This window comes from Bufo bufo, chromosome 4, assembly GCF_905171765.1.
Source record: "Bufo bufo chromosome 4, aBufBuf1.1, whole genome shotgun sequence".
Taxonomy (NCBI): domain Eukaryota; kingdom Metazoa; phylum Chordata; class Amphibia; order Anura; family Bufonidae; genus Bufo; species Bufo bufo.
The window spans coordinates 431,808,692-431,833,304 of NC_053392.1; the positions used below are offsets into that span (position 1 = coordinate 431,808,692).

General features: G+C 43.6%; 1 protein-coding gene across 2 annotated transcripts in view; it reads right to left on the reverse strand.

Annotated features, from left to right (window-relative positions):
- Positions 1–24,613, reverse strand: part of ERMARD (ER membrane associated RNA degradation) — a 325,303-nt gene that overhangs the window by 47,154 nt on the left and 253,536 nt on the right. For both annotated transcript variants that reach the window (XM_040429349.1, XM_040429348.1), the window contains 4 exons: positions 16,639–16,767; positions 13,938–14,156; positions 10,360–10,473; positions 848–988 (listed from right to left, as the gene is read on the reverse strand). In XM_040429349.1, coding sequence (XP_040285283.1) covers positions 848–988; positions 10,360–10,473; positions 13,938–14,156; positions 16,639–16,767 — 603 coding nt within the window. The remainder of the gene's footprint in view (positions 1–847; positions 989–10,359; positions 10,474–13,937; positions 14,157–16,638; positions 16,768–24,613) is intronic.

The following is a 24,613-nucleotide window of genomic DNA, read 5'->3' on the forward strand; positions in this document are numbered from 1 at the left end:
TAGAGCTGCAACTCTTATGTTGGCCAGCAGGTAGCAGACCAACATAAGAAATCAGCAATTCACATATTACCATGCTCCTGTATAGAGTATGGTAATATTGAATAAAGAAAAAAATTGTGAATGTTGTAGCCTCCTACACTAGCAAAAACATTAAAAAAAAGTAAAAAACAAAAACATAAAAACAGCAAATGGAGTAACAGAAAAATATATCAAAACGGCCGATTAGCCATTTTTTCACATGCACTCCAAAATAGTATCAATAAAAAATACAGATTGTCCCGCTAAAAAAATTAGCCCCCACAGCTCAGTAGACATAAATATAAAAAAGTAATGGGGGTCAGAATATGGTGATGTAAAAAAAATAATATATATTTATTTTACAGTATTTAGACATATAAAACCTATACATGTGTTATTGTTGTAATCATACTGACCCAGAGAATGAAGGGCACAGGTCAGTTTTGCAGCAAAGGGAACACCATAGGGACAAAATCCGTAAAACGGTGAAGGAATAAGGCGTTTTTTTTCCTATTCCACGACATTTTGAATTTTTTTTCCTGCTTCCCACTACATTACACCGCAAAAAAAAATCCCTTATATGGATATGTGAACTGAAATATAAAAAAGTTATGGCTCCAGGAAGATAGGGAAGAAAAATGAAAACGCAAAAATGAAAACACCTCTGTGATCCAAGGGGTTAACCATTAAATTGTATTACCATTGTTTTCTTCAACTATAATTACAGACCTAAAACCTGTCATGTTAAAGAGTGTTATTCTAGGCAAGGTTCCCCTTTCATAATTGACAGAACAATCACACTCGTACACAACACAGTTTTTATACATACACAATTTTATTGCCTTTAATAAATGTTTCTATCTTTACAATTATTCTACTTGTCATCTGAATTGTTTCGTCCCATCTGTTCTTCTCTGGGCTAGTGCAGGTTGTCATATTTTCTGAGTACTGCAGAAGAGATTTCAAATGCCTAATAAAAACAAAACACGGTATTATACAGCAAACACAGGATATAGCATAACTTTATTAATTTATAGATAGAAATCTTGACTTCTGTGCTCATCTAATCTAGTTTTTTACATCCTAATGCACCCCTGAACATTTTCTCTTTAGTTTTGTTTTATTTAATAAAATAAATATAATGAAAATTGTGCCCATTTTTTTCTAAGGCTATTTTCACATTAGCATTAAAATCATCTGGCAGGCTGTTCCAGCAGAGGAACAGCCTGCTAGAGTTCATCGTATCTGATGTTGCCGGAAGGGACCGGAGTACCACCAGGCCCCATTATAGTCAATGGGCTCCAGTGGGGAAAGGCAGTACGCTGAACTCCGACAGGATATTCCTCTGCCGGAACAGCCTGTCAAATGATTTTAAAGCTAGTGTGAAACTAGGAAAAAAACTGTAGAACCAGGCACTCAAATATGGAGTAAATGAGAAGACTATTTAATAAGGGATTATCCCCCACGGTGGCAGTAGATATGACAATAAAAATCAATACGATATGTCAATACAATAATATAAACACATATGTCAATACAATAAAATCAACAGCGCATTAGCAGCAGCAGCAGCAATCAGTGCAATGTCTCAGACCGAGATAATATTTATCAACAGTGTGAAACGCAAATATATTGTGCGAATGTGAAAAAACCGCAATTCCTGCTTGCAATAGATGTTACTCTTTCAAATAATCGTAGGATCGCATATGACTCCAATGGGATAATAGGTCTTATGTATCGCTCTTATCAACGGAGCATAAGAAAGTGTTGCCAGTCCTTTATGAAAAGTCACAAAGACACAGTGCAATAATATATCAGGGTGGCGTCCCACCTCAGTGGACTGAGGAAGGGGTCATCCAAGCAACCCGGAAACGCGCATGGTCTATACCTTGTCCCGGCATGCTGGGATAGTAGTTCCCCTGGATTTTGGAACCAAACGGCTGTGTCTAAGGCCTCCTGCACACGACCGTTGTGTGCACCCGTGGCCGTTGTGCCGTTTTCCGTTTTTTTTCGCGGACCCATTGACTTTCAATGGGTCCGTGAAAAAAACGGAAAATGCACCGTTTTGCAGCCGCATCCGTGATTCGTGTTTCCTGGCCGTGAAAAAAATATGACCTGTCCTATTTTTTTCACGGCCAACGGTTCACGGACCTATTCAAGTCAATGGGTCCGTGAAAGAACACGGATGCACACAAGATTGGCATCCGTGTCCGTGATCCGTGGCCGTAGGTTAGTTTTTATACAGACGGATCCGAAGATCCGTCTGCATAAAAGCTTTTTCAAAGCTGAGTTTTCACTTCGTGAAAACTCAGAACCGACAGTATATTCTAACACAGAAGCGTTCCCATGGTGATGGGGACGCTTCTAGTTAGAATACACTACAAACTGTGTACAAGACTGCCCCCTGCTGCCTGGCACCTGAAAGGGTTAATTGTACTATCATATCCCCCTGTAAGAGATCAGGGCTGCCAGGCAGCAGGGGGCAGACCCCCCCCCCTCCCCAGTTTGAATATCATTGGTGGCCAGTGCGGCCCCCCCCCCCCCCTTCCTCCCTCTATTGTAATAATTTGTTGGTGGCACAGTGTGCGCCCCCCCCCCCCCTTCCTCCCTCTATTGTAATAAATCGTTGGTGGCACAGTGTGCGCCCCCCCCCCTTCCTCCCTCTATTGTAATAAATCGTTGGTGGCACAGTGTGCGCCCCCCATCGGCCCCCCCTCCCTCTATAGCATTAACAACATTGGTGGCCAGTGTGCGGCCTCCCATGTCCCCCCCCCCCCCCCCATCATTGGTGGCAGCGGAGTTCCGATCGGAGTCTCAGTTTAATCGCTGGGGCTCCGATCGTTAACCATGGCAACCAGGACGCTACTACAGTCCTGGTTGCCATGGTTACTTAGCAATAGTACAATAGTAGAAGATTCATACTTACCGGCTGCTGCGATGTTCGTGTCCGGCCGGGAGCTCCACCTACTGGTAAGTGACAGGTCTATGCGGCGCATTGCTAAATGAACTGTCACTTCCCAGTAGGAGGAGCTCCTGGCCGGACACGAACATCGCAGCTCCCAGGTAAGTATGAATCTTTTACTATTGTACTATTGCTAGTAACCCGCTGCCACCAATGATCGGGGGGGGGGGGGGGGGGGGGTAGATGGGAGGCCGCACACTGGCCACCAATGTTGTTAATGCTATAGAGGGAGGGGGGGCCAATGGGGGGCGCACACTGTGCCACCAACGATTTATTACAATAGAGGGAGGAAGGGGGGGGGCGCACACTGTGCCACCAACGAATTATTACAATAGAGGGAGGAAGGGGGGGGCGGGGGGGGGGGGCACACTGTGCCACCAACGAATTATTACAATAGAGGGAGGAAGGGGGGGGGGGGGCACACTGGCCACCAATGATATTCAAACTGGGGAGGGGGGGGGGGTCTGCCCCCTGCTGCCTGGCAGCCCTGATCTCTTACAGGGGGATATGATAGTACAATTAACCCCTTCAGGTGCGGCACCTGAGGGGTTAATTGTGCTGATCACGGCCCCCTGTAAGAGATCGGATGCTGCTAGGCAGCAGGGGGCAGTCATGTACATAGTTTGTAGTATATTCTAACTAGAAGCGTCCCCATCACCATGGGAACGCCTCTGTGTTAGAATATACTGTCGGAAATGAGGTTTCACGATCTAACTCATATCCGACAGTATATTCTAACATAGAGGCTTTCCCATGGTGATGGGGACGCTTCAAGTTAAAATATACCATCGGATTGGAGAAAACTCCGATCCGATGGTATAAAAGGGACTCCAGACTTTACATTGAAAGTCAATGGGGACGGATCCGTTTGAAATGGCACCATATTGTGTCAACGTCAAACGGATCCGTCCCCATTGACTTGCATTGTAATTCAGGACGGATCCGTTTGGCTCTGCACGGCCAGGCGGACACCAAAACGACTTTTTTTTCATGTCCGTGGATCCTCCAAAAATCAAGGAAGACCCACGGCCGAAAAAACGGTCACGGATCACGGAAAAACGGGACCCGTTTTTGCGGACCGCAAAAAAATACGTTCGTGTGCAGGAGGCCTAAGACCGACGAACACCGGAGGAATGCCCGCGTAAGCAGCTCCAATAATACGAAGTATAAAAGAGCCACGTGAGCAGATATCGAGGTGACGTCGTGTTCACGGCAAATATTTCAAGTTCGGATAAGGACGAGAGTACACCGGCCAGGTAAAATCGATGCAGCTGCATGAATAGGTGGGACGTCACCCTGATATATTATTGCACTGTGTCTTTGTGACTTTTCATAAAGGACTGGCAACACTTGCTTATGCTCCGTTGATAAGAGCGATACATAAGACCTATTATCCCATTGGAGTCATATGTGATCCTACGATTATTTGAAAGAGTAACATCTATTGCAAGCAGGAATTGCGTTTTTTTTACATTCGCACAATATATTTGCGTTACACACTGTTGATGAATATTATCTCGGTCTGAGACATTGCACTGATTGCTGCTGCTGCTAATGCGCTGTTGATTTTATTGTATTGACATATGTGTTTATATTATTGTATTGACATATCGTAATGATTTTTATTGTCATATCTACTGCCACCGTGGGAGATAATCCCTTATTAAATAGTCTTCTCATTTACTCCATATTTGAGTGCCTGGTTCTACTGTTTTTTTCGCATTTTCTCTTCTGTGACTGGGTGGGTCACATAGACCAAGAGCACCTTAAATCCAAATTACCCAGCTGTAGTGATCCACAGACACTTTGTTCTAGTGTGAAACTAGCCTTATACTTAACCCCTTAGGGACTTAGGACGTACGCCACGTTTGCCGAGTCCTTAAGGATCAGCAACCCCCCCCCTGTATCGACGATCGCCGCAAACCGCAGGTCAATTCAGACCTGCAGTTTGCGGCTTTTACCTGGTGCGGCGGCGGTGGTCGGCGGTGCCATCGGGTCCCCATGCGGCTGTAGGGGGGACCCGATAGCATGGAAGGCAGCACGATGTCTAAGGAAGGCATTGCGCTGCCTTCCGGTGATGAGCCTGTGAGAACCAGCCCCCTGGATCTCACAGGCCGGAAGCTGTATGAGTAATACTAACTGTATTACTCATATAGCCAATGCATTCCAATACAGAAGTATTGGAATGCATTGTAAAGGATTAGGGCTCTTTCACACTTGCGTTGTCCGGATCCGTCGTGTACTCCATTTGCCGGAAGTGCCCGCCGGATCCGTAACACCACATGTGAACGGAAAGCATTTGAAGACTGATCCGTCTTCAAAATGCGTTCAGTGTTACTATGGCAGCCAGGACGCTATTAAAGTCCTGGTTGCCATAGTAGTAGTGGGGAGCGGGGGAGCAGTATACTTACCGTCCGTGCGGCTCCCGGGGCGCTCCAGAATGATGTCAGAGCGCCCCATGCGATCACGTCATCCATGCGAGTGGGGCGCCCTGACGTCACTCTGAAGCGCCCCGGGAGCCGCACGGACGGTAAGTATACTGCTCCCCCGCTCCCCACTACACTTTACCATGGCAAACAGGACTTTAGCGTCCTGGCAGCCATGGTAACCATTCAGAAAAAGCTAAACGTCGGATCCGGTAATGCACCGAAACGACGTTTAGCTTAAGGCCGAATCCGGATTAATGCCTTTCATTGGGCATTAATTCCGGATCCGGCCTTGCGGCAAGTGTTCAGGATTTTTGGCCGGAGCAAAAAGCGCAGCATGCTGCGGTACTTTCTCCGGCCAAAAAACGTTCCGGTCCTGAACTGAAGACATCCTGAACGGATTTCTCTCCAATTCAGAATGCATTGGGATAATCCTGATCAGGATTCTTCCGGCTTAGAGCCCCGACGACGGAACTCTATGCCGAAACAGAACAACGCAAGTGTGAAAGAGCCCTTAGACCTCCTAAAGTTCAAGTTCCAAAGTGGGACAAAAAATAAAGTGAAAAAAAAGTTTAAAAAATAAAGTTTTCCCCCCCAAAACTAAAAAGTTTCAAGTAAAAATAAACAAAAATGTCATTTTCCACAAATAAAGTAAAAAAAAAAGAAAAAAAAAAAGAGTATACATATTAGGTATCGCCGCGTCCGTATCGACTGGCTCTATAAACATATCACATGACCTAACCCCTCAGATGAACACCGTAAAAAATAAAAACTGTGCTAAATAAACCATTTTTTTGTCACCTTACATCACAAAAAGTACAACAGCAAGCGATCAAAAAGGCGTTTGCCCACCAAAATAGTACCAATCTTACCGTCACCTCATCCCGCAAAAAATTAGCCCCTACCTGAGACAATCGCCCAAAAAATTCAAAAACTATAGCTCAGAATATGGAGACACTAAAACATAATTTTTTTTGTTTTAAAAAAGCTGTTATTGTGTAAAACAGCGCTCGTGACCAAGGCACCGATACAGCTAAATAGGTGCTGCGAGACGAAGGTAGGAGACCCCTACTAAGAATCCTCCGGGTAAGACCGAACTGTCTTTGAAGTAAGCGATCGCTTTTGATCATTACATTACAGCGGGACGCCGCTCTATGTATAGCTGCTAATTAATCAAGACTCGAATATTGGAGTATTATCAATCGAGAACTGAGATTGGGATTTAATATTCGAGACTGGAGTGTCATTACCAATGTGGATTTCCAAAGTTTTTAAAGCAATTTTTGGTATATTCGATTAACAAGTTTTTATCAATATATTGTTTTTATCGAATACTATCGATTTTTTTATGTGGATTGTTGATCTTACTGATGAATGTCTATTGTTTGAATTTGTCTACAATGGTGTTTCATTTAATTTATGCTGCTATATAAACAACATTGTGAACCTTTACTGTTGAGCACATATTTTAAAGATACCAATACTCTTTATTACATGATTTTTTTTTTGTTTCAAAAATGATATTATTGTGTAAAACTTATACATATAAAGTATACATATTAAGATTCGCCGTGTCGGTATCGACCGGCTTTATAAAAATATCACATGGCCTAACCCCTCAGATGAACACCGTAAAAAATTTAAAATAAAAACTGTGCTAAATAAACCATTTTTTGTCACTTTACATCATAAAAAGTGTAATAGCAAGCGATCAAAAAGTCACACGCACCCCAAAATAGTGCCAATAAAACCGTCATCTCATCCCGCAAAAATCATACCCTACCCAAGGTAATCGCCTAAAACCTGAAAAAATTATGGCTCTCAGACTATGGAAAACTAAAACATGATTTTTTTTGCTTCAAAAATGAAATCATTGTGTAAAACTTACATAAATAAAAAAAAAGTATACATATTAGGTATCGCCGCATCCGTGACAACCTGGTCTATAAAAATATCACATGATCTAACCTGTCAGATGAATGTTGTAAATAACAAATAATTATAACGGTGCCAAAACAGCTATTTATTGTTATCTTGCCTCACAAAAAGTGTAACATAGAGCAACCAAAAATCATATGTACCCTAAACTAGTACCAACAATACTGCCACCCTATCCCGTACTTTCTAAAATGGGGCCACTTTTTTGGAGTTTCTACTCTAGGGGTGCATCAGGAAGGCTTCAAATGGGACATGGTGTAAAAAAAAACAGTCCAGCAAAATCTGCCTTCCAAAAACCGTATGGCATTGCTTTCCTTCTGCGCCCTGCCGTGTGCCCGTACAGCGGTTTACGACCACATATGGGGTGTTTCTGTAAACTACAGAATCAGGGCCATAAATATTGAGTTTGGTTTGGCTGTTAACCCTTGCTTTGTAACTGGAAAAAAATTATTAAAATTGAAAATCTGCCAAAAAAGGGAAATTTTGAAATTGTATCTCTATTTTCCATTAATTCTTGTGGAACACCTAAAGGGTTAACAAAGTTTGTAAAATCAGTTTTGAATACCTTGAGGGGGTTGTTTATAGAATGGGTTCATTTTTGGGTGGTTTCTATTATGTAAGCCTCGCAAAGTGACTTCAGACCTGAACTGGTCCCCAAAAAATAAAATATCATTCCCAAAATGATCCAAACATGAAGTAGACATATGGGGAATGTAAAGTAATAACTATTTTTGGAGGTATTACTATGTATTATAGAAGTAGAGAAATTGAAACTTGGAAATTTGCAATTTTTTACAAATTTTTTGTAAATTTGGTATTTTTTTTATAAATAAAAATAATTTTTTTTTACTTCATTTTACCAGTGTCATGAAGTACAATATGTGACGAAAAAACAATCTCAGAATGGCCTGGATAAGTCAAAGTATTTTAAAGTTATCAGCACTTAAAGTGACACTGGTCAGATTTGCAAAAAATGGCCAAGTCCGTAAGGTGAAATAGGGCCGAGTCCTTAAGGGGTTAAAGGGAATTTGTCACCAGCAACCTCCCTATCCAACGGTTTGCATAGACATATACCTGTGGTTCATATGATTAAAGCGCTGTTTTTCTTTTGTTGATCCGAGACTCCGTTCCCAAGTTACAATACTTATTCTTAGTATGTAAATTAGGCCTCTGGTGCAATGAGGGCATCACCATTGCTCTTGTTGACCCCAAGCTCCACTCCATTCTGTGGCCAGCCTCTCCCTGGCTACTTTCATTGACAGGGCCAGGCAGTGGCAAAGCAGCAAGGGAGGGTCTGGCCCCAAAAATTAGCAGAGCCTGGGTGCAACAAGAACAATGGTGATGCTGTCATTGCACCAAAGCCTAATTTGCATATTAAGGAAGAGTAAAATAAAGGATGTGCGGTAGATCAACAGAAGAAAAACTGTGTTTTGATCAGGTGAACCAGCTATGTGTCCATATGCAAACAGCTTGATAGGAAAGTAGATGGTGACAGATTCCTTTTAAATGACTTTACACAAGGAAAGGAACATAACCTGCGAATAATACATGGTTTGCGTGTGACCACACTTTTCCCAGTGATCCTACATGTATTGCCTATTCTCCGAACCTGTGGACAGGTGATATATGCATGCTACTTAGTGGAAAATCCCCTTTAAAGAAATATGTTCAAATTTATTTTATTTTTTTAAATGGAAACTGCTGTGGATCCATTAAAATAATAACCTTACGTTCACCAGCCCCCTCCAGTACAGTGATCAGGCTGCAGCCATACATACTGGGACATACTGCCATGGCTGCATTGGTGAAGCCCCATATACCACTGCAGGTATTCACTGGCCTCATTGTTCTGTACACCGCTGTGGTCAGTGATTCGCTCTGGCGGTATATGGGGCGTTACTGATGCAGTCACAACAGTACATAACTGGCTGTGACTAAGGGAAGAGGAAGGCGCGAGATCAGAGGGAGCTGCTGGTGAAAGTACGTTTTTGTATTATTTTATCAGCCCCTGCAACTTACAATAAGTTTAAATAAAACAGTAGAGCCTAAAAACATAGGGGGTCATTTACGAACAGATATACGCCACTTTTGTGGTGTATATCTGGCGCAGATTCTGTAGCACATCATGTTGTGGGAGAATCTGCGACTTTTTATTTTTTAGACAATACGTAAGCAGGGAAGGGAACGGGCCGTCTCATTCATCATTTTCTAAGCCTGATTTAGGATAGAAAATGGTCTAAATGTAAGACAGCAAGGAAGCTGCCTTACCTTTAGAATCAGCAGTGAATACACGGAAGTTATGTAGAACCTGGCGCCTCTACATAACTTCAGCAATCCACCACCGTCACAGGGGCTCATTAAGAATGGCTTTAAATCACTGGTCTAAAGAAACGTGCCCCGTAGTTTTTGGTCACATTGTGTTAGGATTTTCTAAAATAAGGCAAATCAAAATAAAGAAAAAGGGAAGCGTTAAAGGGGTTGTCCTGCCATTCATATTGATGACCTATCGTTAGGATAGGTTATTAATATCGGATCGGCAGGAGTCTGACACCCCAGCTGATCATTTGTTTGAAGAGGTGGAGGTGTTCCATGCGAGTGCTGCCTTTACTTCATTACACTATGCGTCATCTCCTCCGGAGTGGCGGACAGTGTAATTACAAGTACTCGCGAGTACTTGCGATTACACTGCACCAGCGACTCTCCCGAGATGACGGGCAGTGTAATAAACAGGAAGCAGTGCTCGCATGAAGCGCTGCCTTCTCTTCCAACAGCTGATCGGTGGGGATTCTGAGAGTCAGACCCCTGCTGATCTGATAATGATGACCTATCCTGACAATACGTCGTCAATATAAATGGCAAGACAACCCACTTAACGTGTCATCAGTTTTTGATGTTTTTCCCCCCAGGACTGGAACTCCAAGAAAATGGACAAAAAATTTACTTTATGATCAAACCCTAAACATAATGCCATCATTTACAATCAATTTTTATACACTGTGATTTCTAGCAGCTTACTTCAGATATTTCTGGTATTCCAAATGGGTCTTTTCAGATATGCTGTGTATATTGTGCAAATTCACAATCACTATTGTCATAATTAGACGCAGAACTGGAGACAGTGAGCTAATGCTAAGGAAAACAGAAAAAGAAATGAAAAAGGCAAGTTTTATTAAATAGGCAGGCACTGGCCAAATAAATTTTACCTTCTATTAAGTCAATAAAAGGGTTCTCACTTTAGCAAATGGCATTTATAATGTAGAGAAAGTTATACAAGGCCCTTACTAATGTATTTTGATTGTTCATATTCCTTCCTTTGCTGGCATAATTCATTTTTTAGGCTACTTTCACATTAGCGTTTTTTGCGGATCCGTCATGGATCTGCAAAAACGCTTCCGCTACAATAATACAATCGCCTGCATCCATCATGAACGGATCCGGTTGTATTATGTTTTCTATAGCCATGACGGATCCATCTTGAATACCATTGAAAGTCAATGGGGTAGGGATCCGTTTTCTATTGTGCCAGAGAAAAAAGATCCGTCCCCATTGACTTACAGTTGCAAGAAAAAGTATGTGAACCCTTTGGAATTCTGAACAAATTGGTCATAAAATGTGATCTGATCTTCATCTAAGTCACAACAATAGACAATCACAGTCTGCTTAAACTAATAACACACAAATAATTAAATGTTACCATGTTTTTATTGAACACACCATGTAAACATTCACAGTGCAGGTGGAAAAAGTATGTGAACCCCTAGACTAATGACATCTCCAATAGCTAATTGGAGTGAGGTGTCAGCCAACTGGAGTCCAATCAATGAGATGAGATTGGAGGTGTTGGTTACAGCTGCCCTGCCTTATAAAAAAAACACACAACAGTTCTGGGTTTGATTTTCACAAGAAGCATTGCCTGATGTGAATGATGCCTCGCACAAAAGAGCTCTCAGAAGACCTACGATTAAGAATTGTTGACTTGCATAAAGCTGGAAAGGGTTATAAAAGTATCTCCAAAAGCCTTGCTGTTCATCAGTCCACAGTAAGACAAATTGTCTATAAATGGATAAATTTCAGCACTGCTGCTACTAGTCTCCCTAGGAGTGGCCGTCCTGTAAAGACGACTGCAAGAGCACAGCGCAGACTGCTCAATGAGGTAAAGAAGAATCCTAGTGTCAGCTAAAGACTTACAAAAGTCTCTGGCATATACTAACATCCCTGTTAGCGAATCTACTATACGTAAAACACTAAACAAGAATGGATTTCATGGGAGGATACCACAGAGGAAGCCACTGCTGTCCAAAAAAAACATTGCTGCTCATTTACAGTTTTCACAAGAGCACCTGGATGTTCCACAGCAGTACTGGCAAAATATCCTGTGGACAGGTGAAGCCACACTATGTGTGGAGAAAAAGAGGCACAGCACACCAACATCAAAACCTCATCCCAACTGTGAAGTATGGTGGTGGGGGCATCATGGTTTGGGGCTGCTTTGCTGCATCAGAGCCTGAACGGATTGCCATCATCGAAGGAAAAATGAATTCCCAAGTTTATCAAGACATTTTGCAGGAGAACTTAAGGCCATCTGTCCACCAGCTTAAGCTCAACAGAAGATGGGTGTTGCAACAGGACAACGACCCAAAACATAGAAGTAAATCAACAACAGAAAGGCTTAAACAGAAGACAATACGCCTTCTGGAGTGGCCCAGTCAGAGTCCTGACCTCAACCCGATTGAGATGCTGTGGCATGACCTCAAGAAAGCGATTCACACCAGACATCCCAAGAATATTGCTGAACTGAAACAGTTCTGTAAAGAGGAATGGTCAAGAATTATTCCTGACCGTTGTGCACGTCTGATCTGCAACTACAGGAAACATTTGGTTGAAGTTATTGCTGCCAAAAGAGGTTCAACCAGTTATTAAATCCAAGGGTTCACATACTTTTTCCACCTGCACTGTGAATGTTTACATGGTGTGTTCAATAAAAACATGGTAACATTTAATTCTTTGTGTGTTATTAGTTTAAGCAGACTGTGATGGTCTATTGTTGTGACTTAGATGAAGATCAGATCACATTTTATGACCAATTTGTGCAGAAATCCATATCATTCCAAAGGGTTCACATACTTTTTCTTGCAACTGTACATTGTGTGCCTCCGTTCAGTCTCCATTCCGCTTTGGATGCGGACACCAAAATGCTGCTTGCAGCGTTTTACTGTCCGCTTGACGAAACTGATCCGTCCTGGCACACAATGTAAGTCAATGGGGACGGATCAGTTTTCTCTGACACAATCTGGCACATTAGAAAACGTCTCCCATTGACTTTCAATGGAGTTCATGACGGATCCGTCTTGGCTATGTAAAAGATAATACAAATGGATCCGTTCTAAACGGATGCATGCGGTTGTATTATTGTAACGGATCCGTTTTTGCAGATCCATGATGGATCCGCCCAAAAGCGAGTGTGAAAGTAGCCTTATACACTGCTCGTTTCCAGCAGTGAGAGCAGGCTGCCAGCTGTATAATACAGCAGGCACCTGCAAGTGATCGTGCGGGACCAGCTCCTGAGCCATAGCTGTGGTCGAACTTTTACGGCACCGAGTATTAACTACATAGAATAAGTGATAGTATCACTGAGCATGAAGTCGTTTAAAAATACAGGCTAGGGCAGCGCTAAAGCCCGCCCATCAGTGCCGGTGACGTCACCGGGCTAACTGCTGGGCGGAAGCATCCGCCTGTCAGTCCTATGGGGAGCCCGGTTCATCACCGGAACTACAGAAAATGCCTTTGGAGAGCATCGGAGCATGAACTGCTCTGATGCTCAAGTCAGGGGGGCTGCCTGGGTGAAATGGGGATATGTCCGGGTCCAGCTCTGAACCCGGACAACCCCTTTAATATAAGAATTAGGATCCTACTTGTGCACTACTGTGCAATACATGTGGAGTGCCATTTATCCTTTCATTAATATGGCATTGGTCCCCCTTTTGCAGCTAAAACAGTTTCCACTCTTCTCAGAAGGCTTTATACATAAGTTTTGAGGTGTGTCTGTGGTAACTTTTGCCCATTTATCCAGAAGAGCAGTTGTGAGGTGGGACAAAAGGTCTGGCTCGCAATCTCTGTTCTACTTCATCCCAAAGGTGTTGATGGGGTTGAGGTCAGGGCTCTGTGAGGGCTAGTCAAGTTCTTCCACATCAGACTAACCCAAACATGCCTTTATGGATTTTGCTTTGTGCACTGGGACACAGTCATGCTGGAACAGAACAGGGTCTTCCCCAAACTTTTCCCACTGCCAGACATCTCTGGTAGAGGCTTATTTCCCAGGAGAACAAAGAGATCAGACGGTATAATTCATGTGCGCTCAATCCTTCTGTCCTCCGATATCATTTGTCAGGTAACAACTGGGAGCTTCCCATACACACTAGATTATCAGACAGCAAGGTCAGCAGACAATACTCTATTGTGCATGAGGGCCTTTATCCTTGTTTTATCTGATTAGCGGACATACATGTGCCAGCACTTGCAGGTTCAGTTTAATCACTTACTCTGTTTTGTCTGTTTCTAGAATTTGTATTATCCAGGACACCATTTATACAAACCTACACAACAATCGCTGATAGTTCTGCCTTTGACGAGATCGTAGGGTCTTGTTTTGCCACTGCTCATATCTTAGTTGTGAGGTGGTAACAATATTATCAGATACTTGATGGCACTGAGTGCTGACTTTACGCAGAACACCTACTGCCTCCAAGACCAATCGAGGACAGAAAAGGTTTGAAATCCTTCTTCTGCATAGCTCTGTCATAGACACAAACCACCTGTTGAATTGATATAAATCAGCATGTTAACGTTTGACTATATTTGTAGAATTTGTTTAGCCAGTCGGTCTTTGTAAAAAGCATGATAAATTATTTGGAAGTACATCTAATAGAAATAAGGAAATCAAATCAGCTTAGCCATACCCTCCTGAGAGTGCACTAGGCCATGGAATCCAAATACAGCGCAGCTCCTCCAAAAGAGCAGTCAAAAATGTTCAAAAAGAATCACAATTTATCAGCACTTGCTAGTCCAAAGTAAGCTTGTGATCCTTCCCCATTGCGGTTAATCAGATCATGCTGTTGCCAATGGTAATGGCTAATTATCTTTCACTCACATCTCCTGCAATCCTACAGTGAAAGTAAGAGACATGCGATGAAACACCACTGCAATAGGATAAATTCTTCTGACCCAGAAGAAGCAGGACTGCGAAACTTGAGTTGGGCCACAATCAACATGAGCAGCATTTTATATGTTTTTTCTTCTTGTCATTTTGGGAGTACAATATAATCCTTGAGTGGAGGATTTATCCTTTTTCAGAGATGTTTCACTATTGGTGTCACATGTCTCTTACTTTCTCTACAGGATTGCAGTAGATGTGACCAAAAGGTGCTTAGCTGTAACCATTAGCAACGGTATGATCTGATTGACCGATGTGGGGAAAGAATACAAGCTAGATAATACTAGATCCTCTATGAATATATCTGACTGCTCTTTTGGGGAGGGGCGAGTTAGATTTTTATCTGAGATTGTTCATATGAGCCATTGTTTTTATTTGTGGAGATATAGTAGAGAGATGACTCTGTTACCAGCACTGCTTGATGGACAAAATTACAACCTTTATACACTAAACTTTAAAATTCTAACCTGAGGGCGGATCACAAAACGCAATAAAAGAAAGCAGCTACTAACAAAATGTGCACATGAATTTTACTCTTTTACTACAAAAAAATTTGCAGAATACACTGATATGTATTGTTTTTTTTTAGGGCACCGGTGTTTTTTTACTGGATTTTTTACCAATAGTGAAAAAGAAGTAAAAACATCTGGCCCTAAGCTACCCCACTACAGTGGTTTTAAAGAAATTTTCAAGTGATTATTTGTAGTATGATAAAGTGAATCTATGGCCTTATGATAGCCTTGAGCCTCCGTTAAATGTAAGTATTGGCATTATATATTGAAATATAGCAAAGTATTTTGTTCCACTTTGCTTTAATCAATAAATAAAGGTTCTGATTTAATCAGCGGAGTGCTGGTCCATAGATTTACAGCAGACTATAGTATATTCCATAGGTAAACTAAACATTGTAACAACAGCTTCTTCATTTTCAAACAACCTCTAAAAGATGGCATAACTAAGGCTACTTTCACACTAGCGTTCGGAGCGGGTCCGTCTGATGTTTCATCAGACGGATCCGCTCCTATAATGCAGACGTTTGCATCCGTTCAGAACGGATCCGTCTGCATTATAACTTAGAAAAATTTCTAAGTGTGAAAGTAGCCTGAGCGGATCCGTCCAGACTTTACATTGAAAGTCAATTGTGGCGGATCCGTTTGAAGATTGAGCCATATAATGTCATCTTCAAACGGATCCGTCCCCATTGACTTCCATTATAAGTCTGGACGGATCCGCTCGCCTCCGCACGGCCAGGCGGACACCCGAACGCTGCAAGCAGCGTTCAGGTGTCCGCTCGCTGAGCGGAGCGGAGGCTGAACGCTGGCAGGCGGATGCATTCTCAGTGGATCCGCCTCCACTGAGAATGCATTAGGGCCAGACGGATGCGTTCGGGGCCGCTCGTGAGCCCCTTCAAACGGTGCGCACGAGCGGACACCCGAACGCTAGTGTGAAAGTAGCCTAAGTCTCAACTAAGCATGCATGCTTATTTCAATGGTGAGTCGCTGCCAGACACCTCTGCCAGCAGCTTATCTCCTATGAGAACGAAGGGTCAAGCATTTTGAAATCCCCCTACCTAAGCACACCTCGTGCACTGATGACATCAGGCTCTATCTGTATACACCATAAGAATTAAAAGGGTTTTCCAAGACTTTATAACTGATGACCCATATCAATATCGGATTGGTGGGGGTCCGACACCTGCCCAGCGCTGTACATAGTATAGTGATTGAGCTTGGTATCGTGCTCAGCCACATTCACTTCTATGGGGCTGAGCTCTGCCTAGGCCATGTGACGGATGAACGTGTCGTCACTTGGTCTAGGGAAAGCTGTGAGAACGCCATGGAGCTACTGTGAGCGCCGCTGCCTTCTCAAAGAGCTGATCCGCCTGGTTCCCGGGTGCTAAACCCCCACCAATCAGATACTGATGACCTATCCGGAGGATAGGTTATCAGTTATAAAGTCTTGGAAAACCCGTTTAAGTATCCATTTTTGCACATCTGCATTTCCCACTTGAGGCCACTATTCTTATAGGACAGGGGGGCCTAATAAATGATTTTACAATCTCAGAGTTAGCATGGGACATATACTTGTCTGTCTGAAGCCAGCTGCTGCAGTCCTCAGTGGTAAAACAGGTCATTCCTTGGAGATGTAAGAGAGAGAGTATCTGCTCTGTTTCAAAATAAAATGTCATAGAAGGGTCCATATTGTCCTGAATCCTAAAGAAAAACAGTTATATAAAACATTAATATATGTGCAGCTCTGCAGACCTAAGGACCTAATGTAAAATAAGGTTACATAGTATGGATGTATACTCAATTCCCACCTCCCTCAATTTGGTGTCAAATATAGTCAATATCCTAATTTATCCTTTTCATTATTCATCAAATAGGAGTTTAGGAGTAAATTATGAACCAGAATTCAACTGATACTTAACATCTGTATGAACACAAAACATGAAGTAAAGTTATCAGACACTTAAATGGAGTCTGTCACCTAATTTTCTCCAATATAACTAAGAAGATTGCAGACACATTCCAGACATCCCTGTGTGTACTTTTGTGTCTGTATTCCATGTCCAGGAAAAGCACTTTTATTCTGCTGAAAAACTGTTCCTAAGTGCGTAGCTGGACGGGCTTCATTTTGCCTTGGGCACCATTTTTTCAGCAGAATAAGGGCTCATGCACACAAACGTATTTTCTTTCCGTGTCCGTTCCTTTTTATTTGCGGACCGTATGCGGAACCATTCATTTCAATGAGTCTACAAAAAAAACGGAAGTTACTCCGTGTGCATTCTGTTTCCGTATATCTGTATTTCCGTTCCGCAAAAAAATGGAACATGTCCTATTATTGTCTGCATTACAGACAAGGATAGCACTGTTCTATTAGAGGCCAGCTGTTCTGTTCCGCAAAATACAGAATGCACACGGACGTCATCTGTATTTGTTGTGGATCAGTTTTTTGGGGACCAAAGAATACATACGGTCGTGTGAATGAGCCCTAAAAGTGCTTTTCCTGGACATGAAATAAAGACACAAAAGAGGTTGCTTATTAAGACTGGTGTTTTAGACGCCGGTCTTAATACCACTTACCCTGGCGCATGATGAGCCTAAGTTGTGTAGTGCTCCCTTGCTGGCGTAGATTTAGATAATTTTTTACGTCTAAAACAGACCTGGCATGAGCGGGGGAAAGTTGCAGATTCGGCCGCAAATCACCTTTGCAACAGAATCTGCGACTGATATACGACAAAGTGCACACAGGTATGCCTCGAATGCGACTGCAATCTTCTCTGGTATACAAGGAGAAGACCGGCACTCGCAAGATGGATGCAATTCTTATCTGTTTATTGCCACATCAGAAGAAAATGACGCATCTCGACTCTACAATCGAGTCTTTCTCAAACAGGTACAGTGCTGCCCATAATTATTCATACCCCTGGCAAATTTTTACTTAAAGTTACTTTTATTCAACCATCAAGTAATTTTTGGACGGGAAATGACATGGGTGTCTCCCAAAAGATAATAAGACGATGTACAAGAGGCATTATTGTGGTAAAAAAACATTTCTCAGCTTTTATTTACATTTGAGCAAAAAGTGTCCAGTCCAAAATTATTCATACCCTTCTTAATAATCAATAGAAAAGCCTTTATTGGCTATTACAGCAATCAAACGCTTACTATAATTGCAGACCAGCTTTTTGCATGTCTCCACAGGTATTTTTGCCCATTCATCTTTAGCTTGCCATCACCCTGATCTTTAGCTCCCTCCACAGATTCTCAATTGGATTCAAGTCTGGACTCTGGCTGGGCCACTCCAAAACGTTAATGTTGTTGTCTGCTAACCATTTCTTCACCACTTTTGCTGTGTGTTTTGGGTCATTGTCATGCTGAAATGTCCACTGGTGCCCAAGGCCAAGTTTCTCTGCAGACTGCCTGATGTTGTCGTTGAGAAACCTCATGTATTGCTCTTTTTTCATGGTGCCGTTTACTGTGATTAGGTTCCCTGGTCCATTGGCTGAAAAACATCCCGAAAGCAATAGGTTCCCGCCACCATGTTTGACAGTGGGGATGGTGTTCTTTGGGTTGAAGGCTTCTCCTTTTTTACGCCAAATGAAGGAAACATCATTGTGACCAAACAATTACATTTTTGTTTTATCTGACCATAACACAGAATACCAGAAGTCTTCTTCTTTGTCCAGATGAGCTTTTGCAAAGGCCAAGCGCGCTTTTGTGTGCCTTATCTGGAGAAGTGGCGTCCTCCTTGGTCTGCATCCGTGGAACCCAGCAGGGTGCAGTGTCCGTTGGATTGTCTGCCTTGAGAGATTGCCACCAGCAGAGCCCAGATTCATCAGGATGGCCTTGGTGGTGATCCTTGGATTATTTTTCACCTCTCTAACTATCCTCCTGGCCAGCACAGGTGTCACTTTTGGCTTCCGACCACGTCCTCTGAGATTTTCCACAGTGCGGAACATCTTGTATTTTTTTATAATACTTTGCACTGTAGCCACTGGAACTTGAAAACATTTAGAAATTGCCTTGTAGCCCTTTCCTGTCTTGTGAGTCGCCACAATGCGCAGCCGCAGGTCCTCACTGAGCTCCTTTGTTTTAGCCATGACTGTCCACAAATCAACTGCAGAGAGCTGCTGTTTTTCACCTGTTGAGTTGATTAAAACAGCTGCTCCCAATTAATCAGGGTAATTAGGATGCTTTAGAACAGCTTGGACTATTTGGAATGGTATAGAACTTTTGATTTTCCCACAGACTGTGACAGTTTGTGAAGGGTATGAATAATTTTGGACTGGACACTTTTTGCTTAAATGTAAATAAAAGCTTTGAAATGTTTTTATTTTTTTCCACTATAACATTGTCTTATTATCTTTTGGGAGACACCTGTCATTTCCCATAAAAAAAATTACTTGCTGGTTGAATAAAAGTAACTAAGTCCAAATTTGACAAGGGTATGAATAATTATGGGCAGCACTGTATGTGTGTGAAAACAGCGGAAATTAAATAGCCCGCCAGTTCTGACGTCACAAGCCGTGACGTCAGGTTGTCAAGGAAACAACATAAACAAACATAATATTCACAAGAACTATGGTAATCAAGGGATTACATAGAGAACACGCATGGCTATAATACTGACAAAATGGCAGTAATATAGAAATTACAGGACTATCATGACAAAAGATACATATCGAAACGATATGGAAGGATGTGGGAGGGCAATAATCACAATGTCCATCATGTTTTCTGTGAAAAAAAGAACAAAAAAAGGTTACTATACTAAATATAATGCTACTAGCGTTGTATCAGAAAAAGCAACTAATTTCATAATCACGATTCAAGCCATTTGGCTCCAGAGCCTGTAATCTGTGGATCCAAAAGGCTTCCCGCTTTTTCAATATCTTGATTCTGTCACCACCCCTCCGTGGTGGTAATACCTGCTCAATGATTTGGAAACGTAATTGGGAAACATTATGGTGACATTGGTCAAAATGGAACGGTATCGGAAGTAACAGATTCTTTTTCCGTATCGTGGACTTGTGCTTACAGAATCTATTTTAGGAGATCCCCCTGCGCTACCGTTGTCTAAGATCGTCGACCTACCTAAAAGGGAGGTCCGCTGCTCGGTAATCTGTTAAGGTCCTGTTGTCCCCCTTAATTAGAATAATATATAATACACACGTATATGACCCGAGTGGGTGATCTGAGAGAGCAGCGCTAGGTGACGAACTGGAAAGGCGCTCCCAATAGAGCTTGAATGCTTAATTAATTCTCCCTCTTTTATTGTTGTGGGGTCTGTGATCTAAAGGGTGTACTAGGATCAGCCTGTCAGTATCCTATTATATAATAAAGTGTATGTAGGTAGTGGGTTAAAATGTTATTAAAAGTGCTGCAATGTATATAGAAAATCAAAGCATACACTGATGTTATTAGTCCGGTCCGTTACCTACTTGAGGTCTTCTTTGGACTTGGAAGTTACCGTCCTTTTCTCCTGCTGGTGAGTGATCCTCTCTGTTTAGGTGCTGTTGAAAGCGTCCTCTTCGTTCACCTCCTAACACCAGCGCCGCTCCGGCCGGAAGCATGCACAGTGCGGGGGAACCTGTGATACAGTTGCCCGGGAAACCACTGCTGGTGACGTCACCGTGGAAAATACCGAAGCCTCCGTAGGTCAAAAAGCATTCAACGCGTTTCAGAGCCTGCTGGGCTCCTTCGTCAGGGATAGTATGCTGATGATGTCTCGGAGGTTAAAGGGTTTCTACCACCACATTTTGACCTAATTAGCTGTCAGACACTAGCGATCTGCTAGTGTCTGCTGTACCTAACCATGCTATTGTAATTCCTTTCTCTGCAGCGGTTACATTAAAAAACGTAATTTTATTGGTATGCAAATGAGCCTCTAGGTGCTATGGGGGCGTCTTTTCAGCACCTAGAGGCTCCGTCCACTCACCATTTCTGCCGCCCAGCGCGCTCCAGCCCGCCCCTCTCCTCTAGATTGACAGCCTACTCGCGCCTGCGCGTGTGCTTCTGTATTCGGCGCAGGCGCAGTGACTGTCTCCCTGCGCCGGCATCTTCACTGCGCCTGCGCCGATTACAGCGCAGGGAGCAGTCCAACAGTCACTGTGCCTGCGCCGAATACAGAAGCACACGGCGCAGGCGCGAGTAGGCTGTCAATCTAGAGGAGAGGAGCGCGCTGGGCGGCAGAAATGGTGAGTGGACGGAGCCTCTAGGTGCTGAAAAGACTCCCCCATAGCACCTACTGGCTCATTTGCATACCAATAAAACTAAGTTTTTTTGGGTAACTGCTGCAGAGAAAGGAATTACAATAGCATGGTTAGGTAGAGCAGACACTAGCAGATCGCTAGTGTCTGACAGCTAATTAGGTCAAAATGTGGTGGTAGAAACCCTTTATGTAGGTTCTGTGGTTTCCATGGCAACGTACGTATACACGTTGTTCAGATAACAGTATTCCCGGTATATAGATAATGAAGTTTCAAGGGAGCATTGTGGACAAGGTTCCTACTGGAATGCAAAGAATTCTATCTCTTGGTTTAACCCGTTAGGGGCCAAGCTGTTAAATCTAAAGATCCACTTGCTTTCTGTTCGAGACATTTGTTTGATAAAATCACCTCCTCTTGTTTGGTTTAACTCTTTCAATACCCCCGAAAAATGATCCTAGGAACTTCTCCTGATGGAATTCAGCATAATGGCGTGATAAGGGGTGATTTTCAGATTTTTTATGAATATTGTTAATATGTTCCCTGATTCTTGTTTTTAACTCCCTTTTTGTCCGTCCCACGTATATTTTGTTACAGGGGCACTTGATGTAGTAAATAATCCCTTTGGTACTACACGAAATATATTCTTTAATTGTGTATTTAACCTGTGGGGTATCTATTTCTAATATGGGCTTAAGTTGGTGGCTTAAGATTTTACAGTTGTGGCATAGTCTGCAGGGGTAAAAGCCTTTTTTACTGCATGGTTTATTGCCTGGTACGTTCGATTTGATGGAGGGGGCCACCAAATTAGCCAGATTGGAAGCTTTTCTGAAGGTAAATGTGGGGTTAACTGAGATCTTGTCCAAAATTATTTTGTCATATTTTAAAATGTCCCAATGTCATTTTATGATTCTTTTGAAGGTGCCCACCCCTGCACTGTACTTTGTGATAATGGGGACCTTAATGGCATTATGCTCTTCAGTCCCGGATTGGTCAATAGGGCGGGTTTTATCCTTTAATAGGTGACTACGGTCTATTTCCTTCACTTCCTTAGTGATTGGGATCAACTGTTCAAGTTTGTATCCTTTCTCTATAAATTTTTTGTTTAACAGTTCTGCCTCTTCTTGTTAGTCCGTGCCATTAGTACAGTTCCTACGTGCTCTTATATATTGACTGTAGGGGATATTGTTGAGCCATATGGGTAGGTGGCAACTCTAGTGGAATAAAACCATTTGTATCCGTAGGTTTATGGAAGGTTTTAGTGTGTATGTTACCATTTTCTATGAAAATTGTTAAATCAAGAAAATGAGATTTTGTGAAACTCACCTGTAAAATCTTTTTTTCGCTTAATTCATTGGGGGACACAGACCATGGGTATAGCTGCTTGCTGCCACTAGGAGGCGACACTAGGCTGAAAATTGTTAGCTCCTCCTCTGCCAGGTATACCCCCTCCGGCCAGGATAGAGCCTTCAGTTTGTGCAAAAGCAGTAGGAGAAGCAGAAGGATAATACAACATCAACCAACTCCATGGTCAACAGACCCAAACGGGGTGGGTGCTGTGTCCCTCAATGAATCAAATGAGAAACAGATTTTACAGGTGAGTTTCACAAAATCTCGTTTTCCCGCTTATATCATTGGGGGACACAGACCATGGGACGTCCTAAAGCAGTCCCTGGGGAGGGAACACAAAACAGAGTGAAGAAGGCAGAGAACCTCGTGACAGTCATCACACTGCAGCGTGCAAGACCAGGCGGCCCAGAGCGGCGTCCGCAGAAGCGAGAGTGTGAACCCTGTAAAACTTTGTAAAAGTGTGGACGGAAGACCAGGTCGCGGCTTTACACAACTGAGCCGCCGACGCCCGGTGGAAGTGAGCCCAGGAGGATCCAAGTGCCCTGGTAGAGTGGGCCGTGATCCCCGGAGGGGGCGTCCTGTCCAGAACGCGGTAACATTCCAAAATAGTGGAGCGAATCCACCGAAAGATTGTCACCTTTGAAGCCGGCAAACCCTTCCTTGACCCCTCTGGAAGGACGAACAAGGCGTCCGTGCGCTGAAAGGGAACCACGGCCGAAAAGTAAATCCGCAGAGCCTGCACCACATCTAGACGGTGTAACGACACCTCTCTCGGATGAGAGGGCCAGGGCAGAACAATGTCCTCATTGAGGTGAAAAGCCGACACTACCTTGGGCAAAAAGGAAGGGACCGGACGGAGGACCACGTTGTCCTGATGAAAGACCAGGAATGGTTCACGGCATGACAGAGCTGCCAACTCTGAAACCCTGCGTATGGATGTGATGGCCACCAGGAAGGCCGCTTTCCAGGACAGCAGGCGGAGGGAAGCCTCCCGCAAGGGTTCGAAAGGAGAAGCTTGCAGAACCCCCAATACCAAGTTGAGATCCCACGGATGTAGTGCCGCCAAGGATCGCTGAAAGAAAATGGAAAGGGCCAACACCTGGCCCTTCAAGAAGCTGAGCGCTATGCTCAATTCCAGTCCGGACTGAAGGAAAGCCAAAACGACCGGCAGGGAGAAAAATCTGGGAGATAGGTCCCGCTCCTCACAGAAACGAAGGAAGGACTTTCAAGTTCTACAATATATCCTGGAAGAAGTAGGTTTCCTAGCCCGAATGAACGTCCGAACGACCGCATCGGAAAAACCCTGCTGCTTCAAAAGGAAGGTTTCAAGAGCCACGCCGTCAAACGAAGAGTATCTAAACTCGGGTGGAAGACAGGCCCTTGCGACAGAAGATCGGGTCTATGAATGTGCGGGAACGGAAAGTCCCCTAGTAGGAGGACAAGATCCGAGTACCATGCCCGGCACGGCCAGTCCGGAGCGATCAACAGGGTCTGAACGCCCTCCCACTTGATCCTGCGGAGGATGAGGGACAACGGCGGAAAGACATAGAGGAACGTGAACCCGTCCCACGGAGCCACGAGCGCGTACACTCTGCAAGCTGTGGGATACCTTGCTCGGGCGAAGTAGCACGGAAGTTTGTGATTGAGGCCGGAAGCCATCAGATCCACGTCTGGCCGTCCCCAGCGATGACAGAGAACGTAGAATACTTCCGGATGGAGAGACCATTCCCCGGGATCTATCGTCGTCCGGCTCAGGAAATCTGCCGTCCAATTGACCACGCTGGGAATGTGGACCGCCGACAGGGCCGGAACATGGGCCTCCGCCCACCTGAGAATCCTCGCCGCCTCAGACATGACGTTCGAGCTGCGAGTCCCCCCCCCTGATGGTTGACATATGCCACCGCCATGGCATTGTCCGACTGGACTCGGACATGAAGGCCCCGCAGAAGGGGGGACCAATGGCGCAGAGAGAGGAAAATCGCACGAAGCTCCAGGAC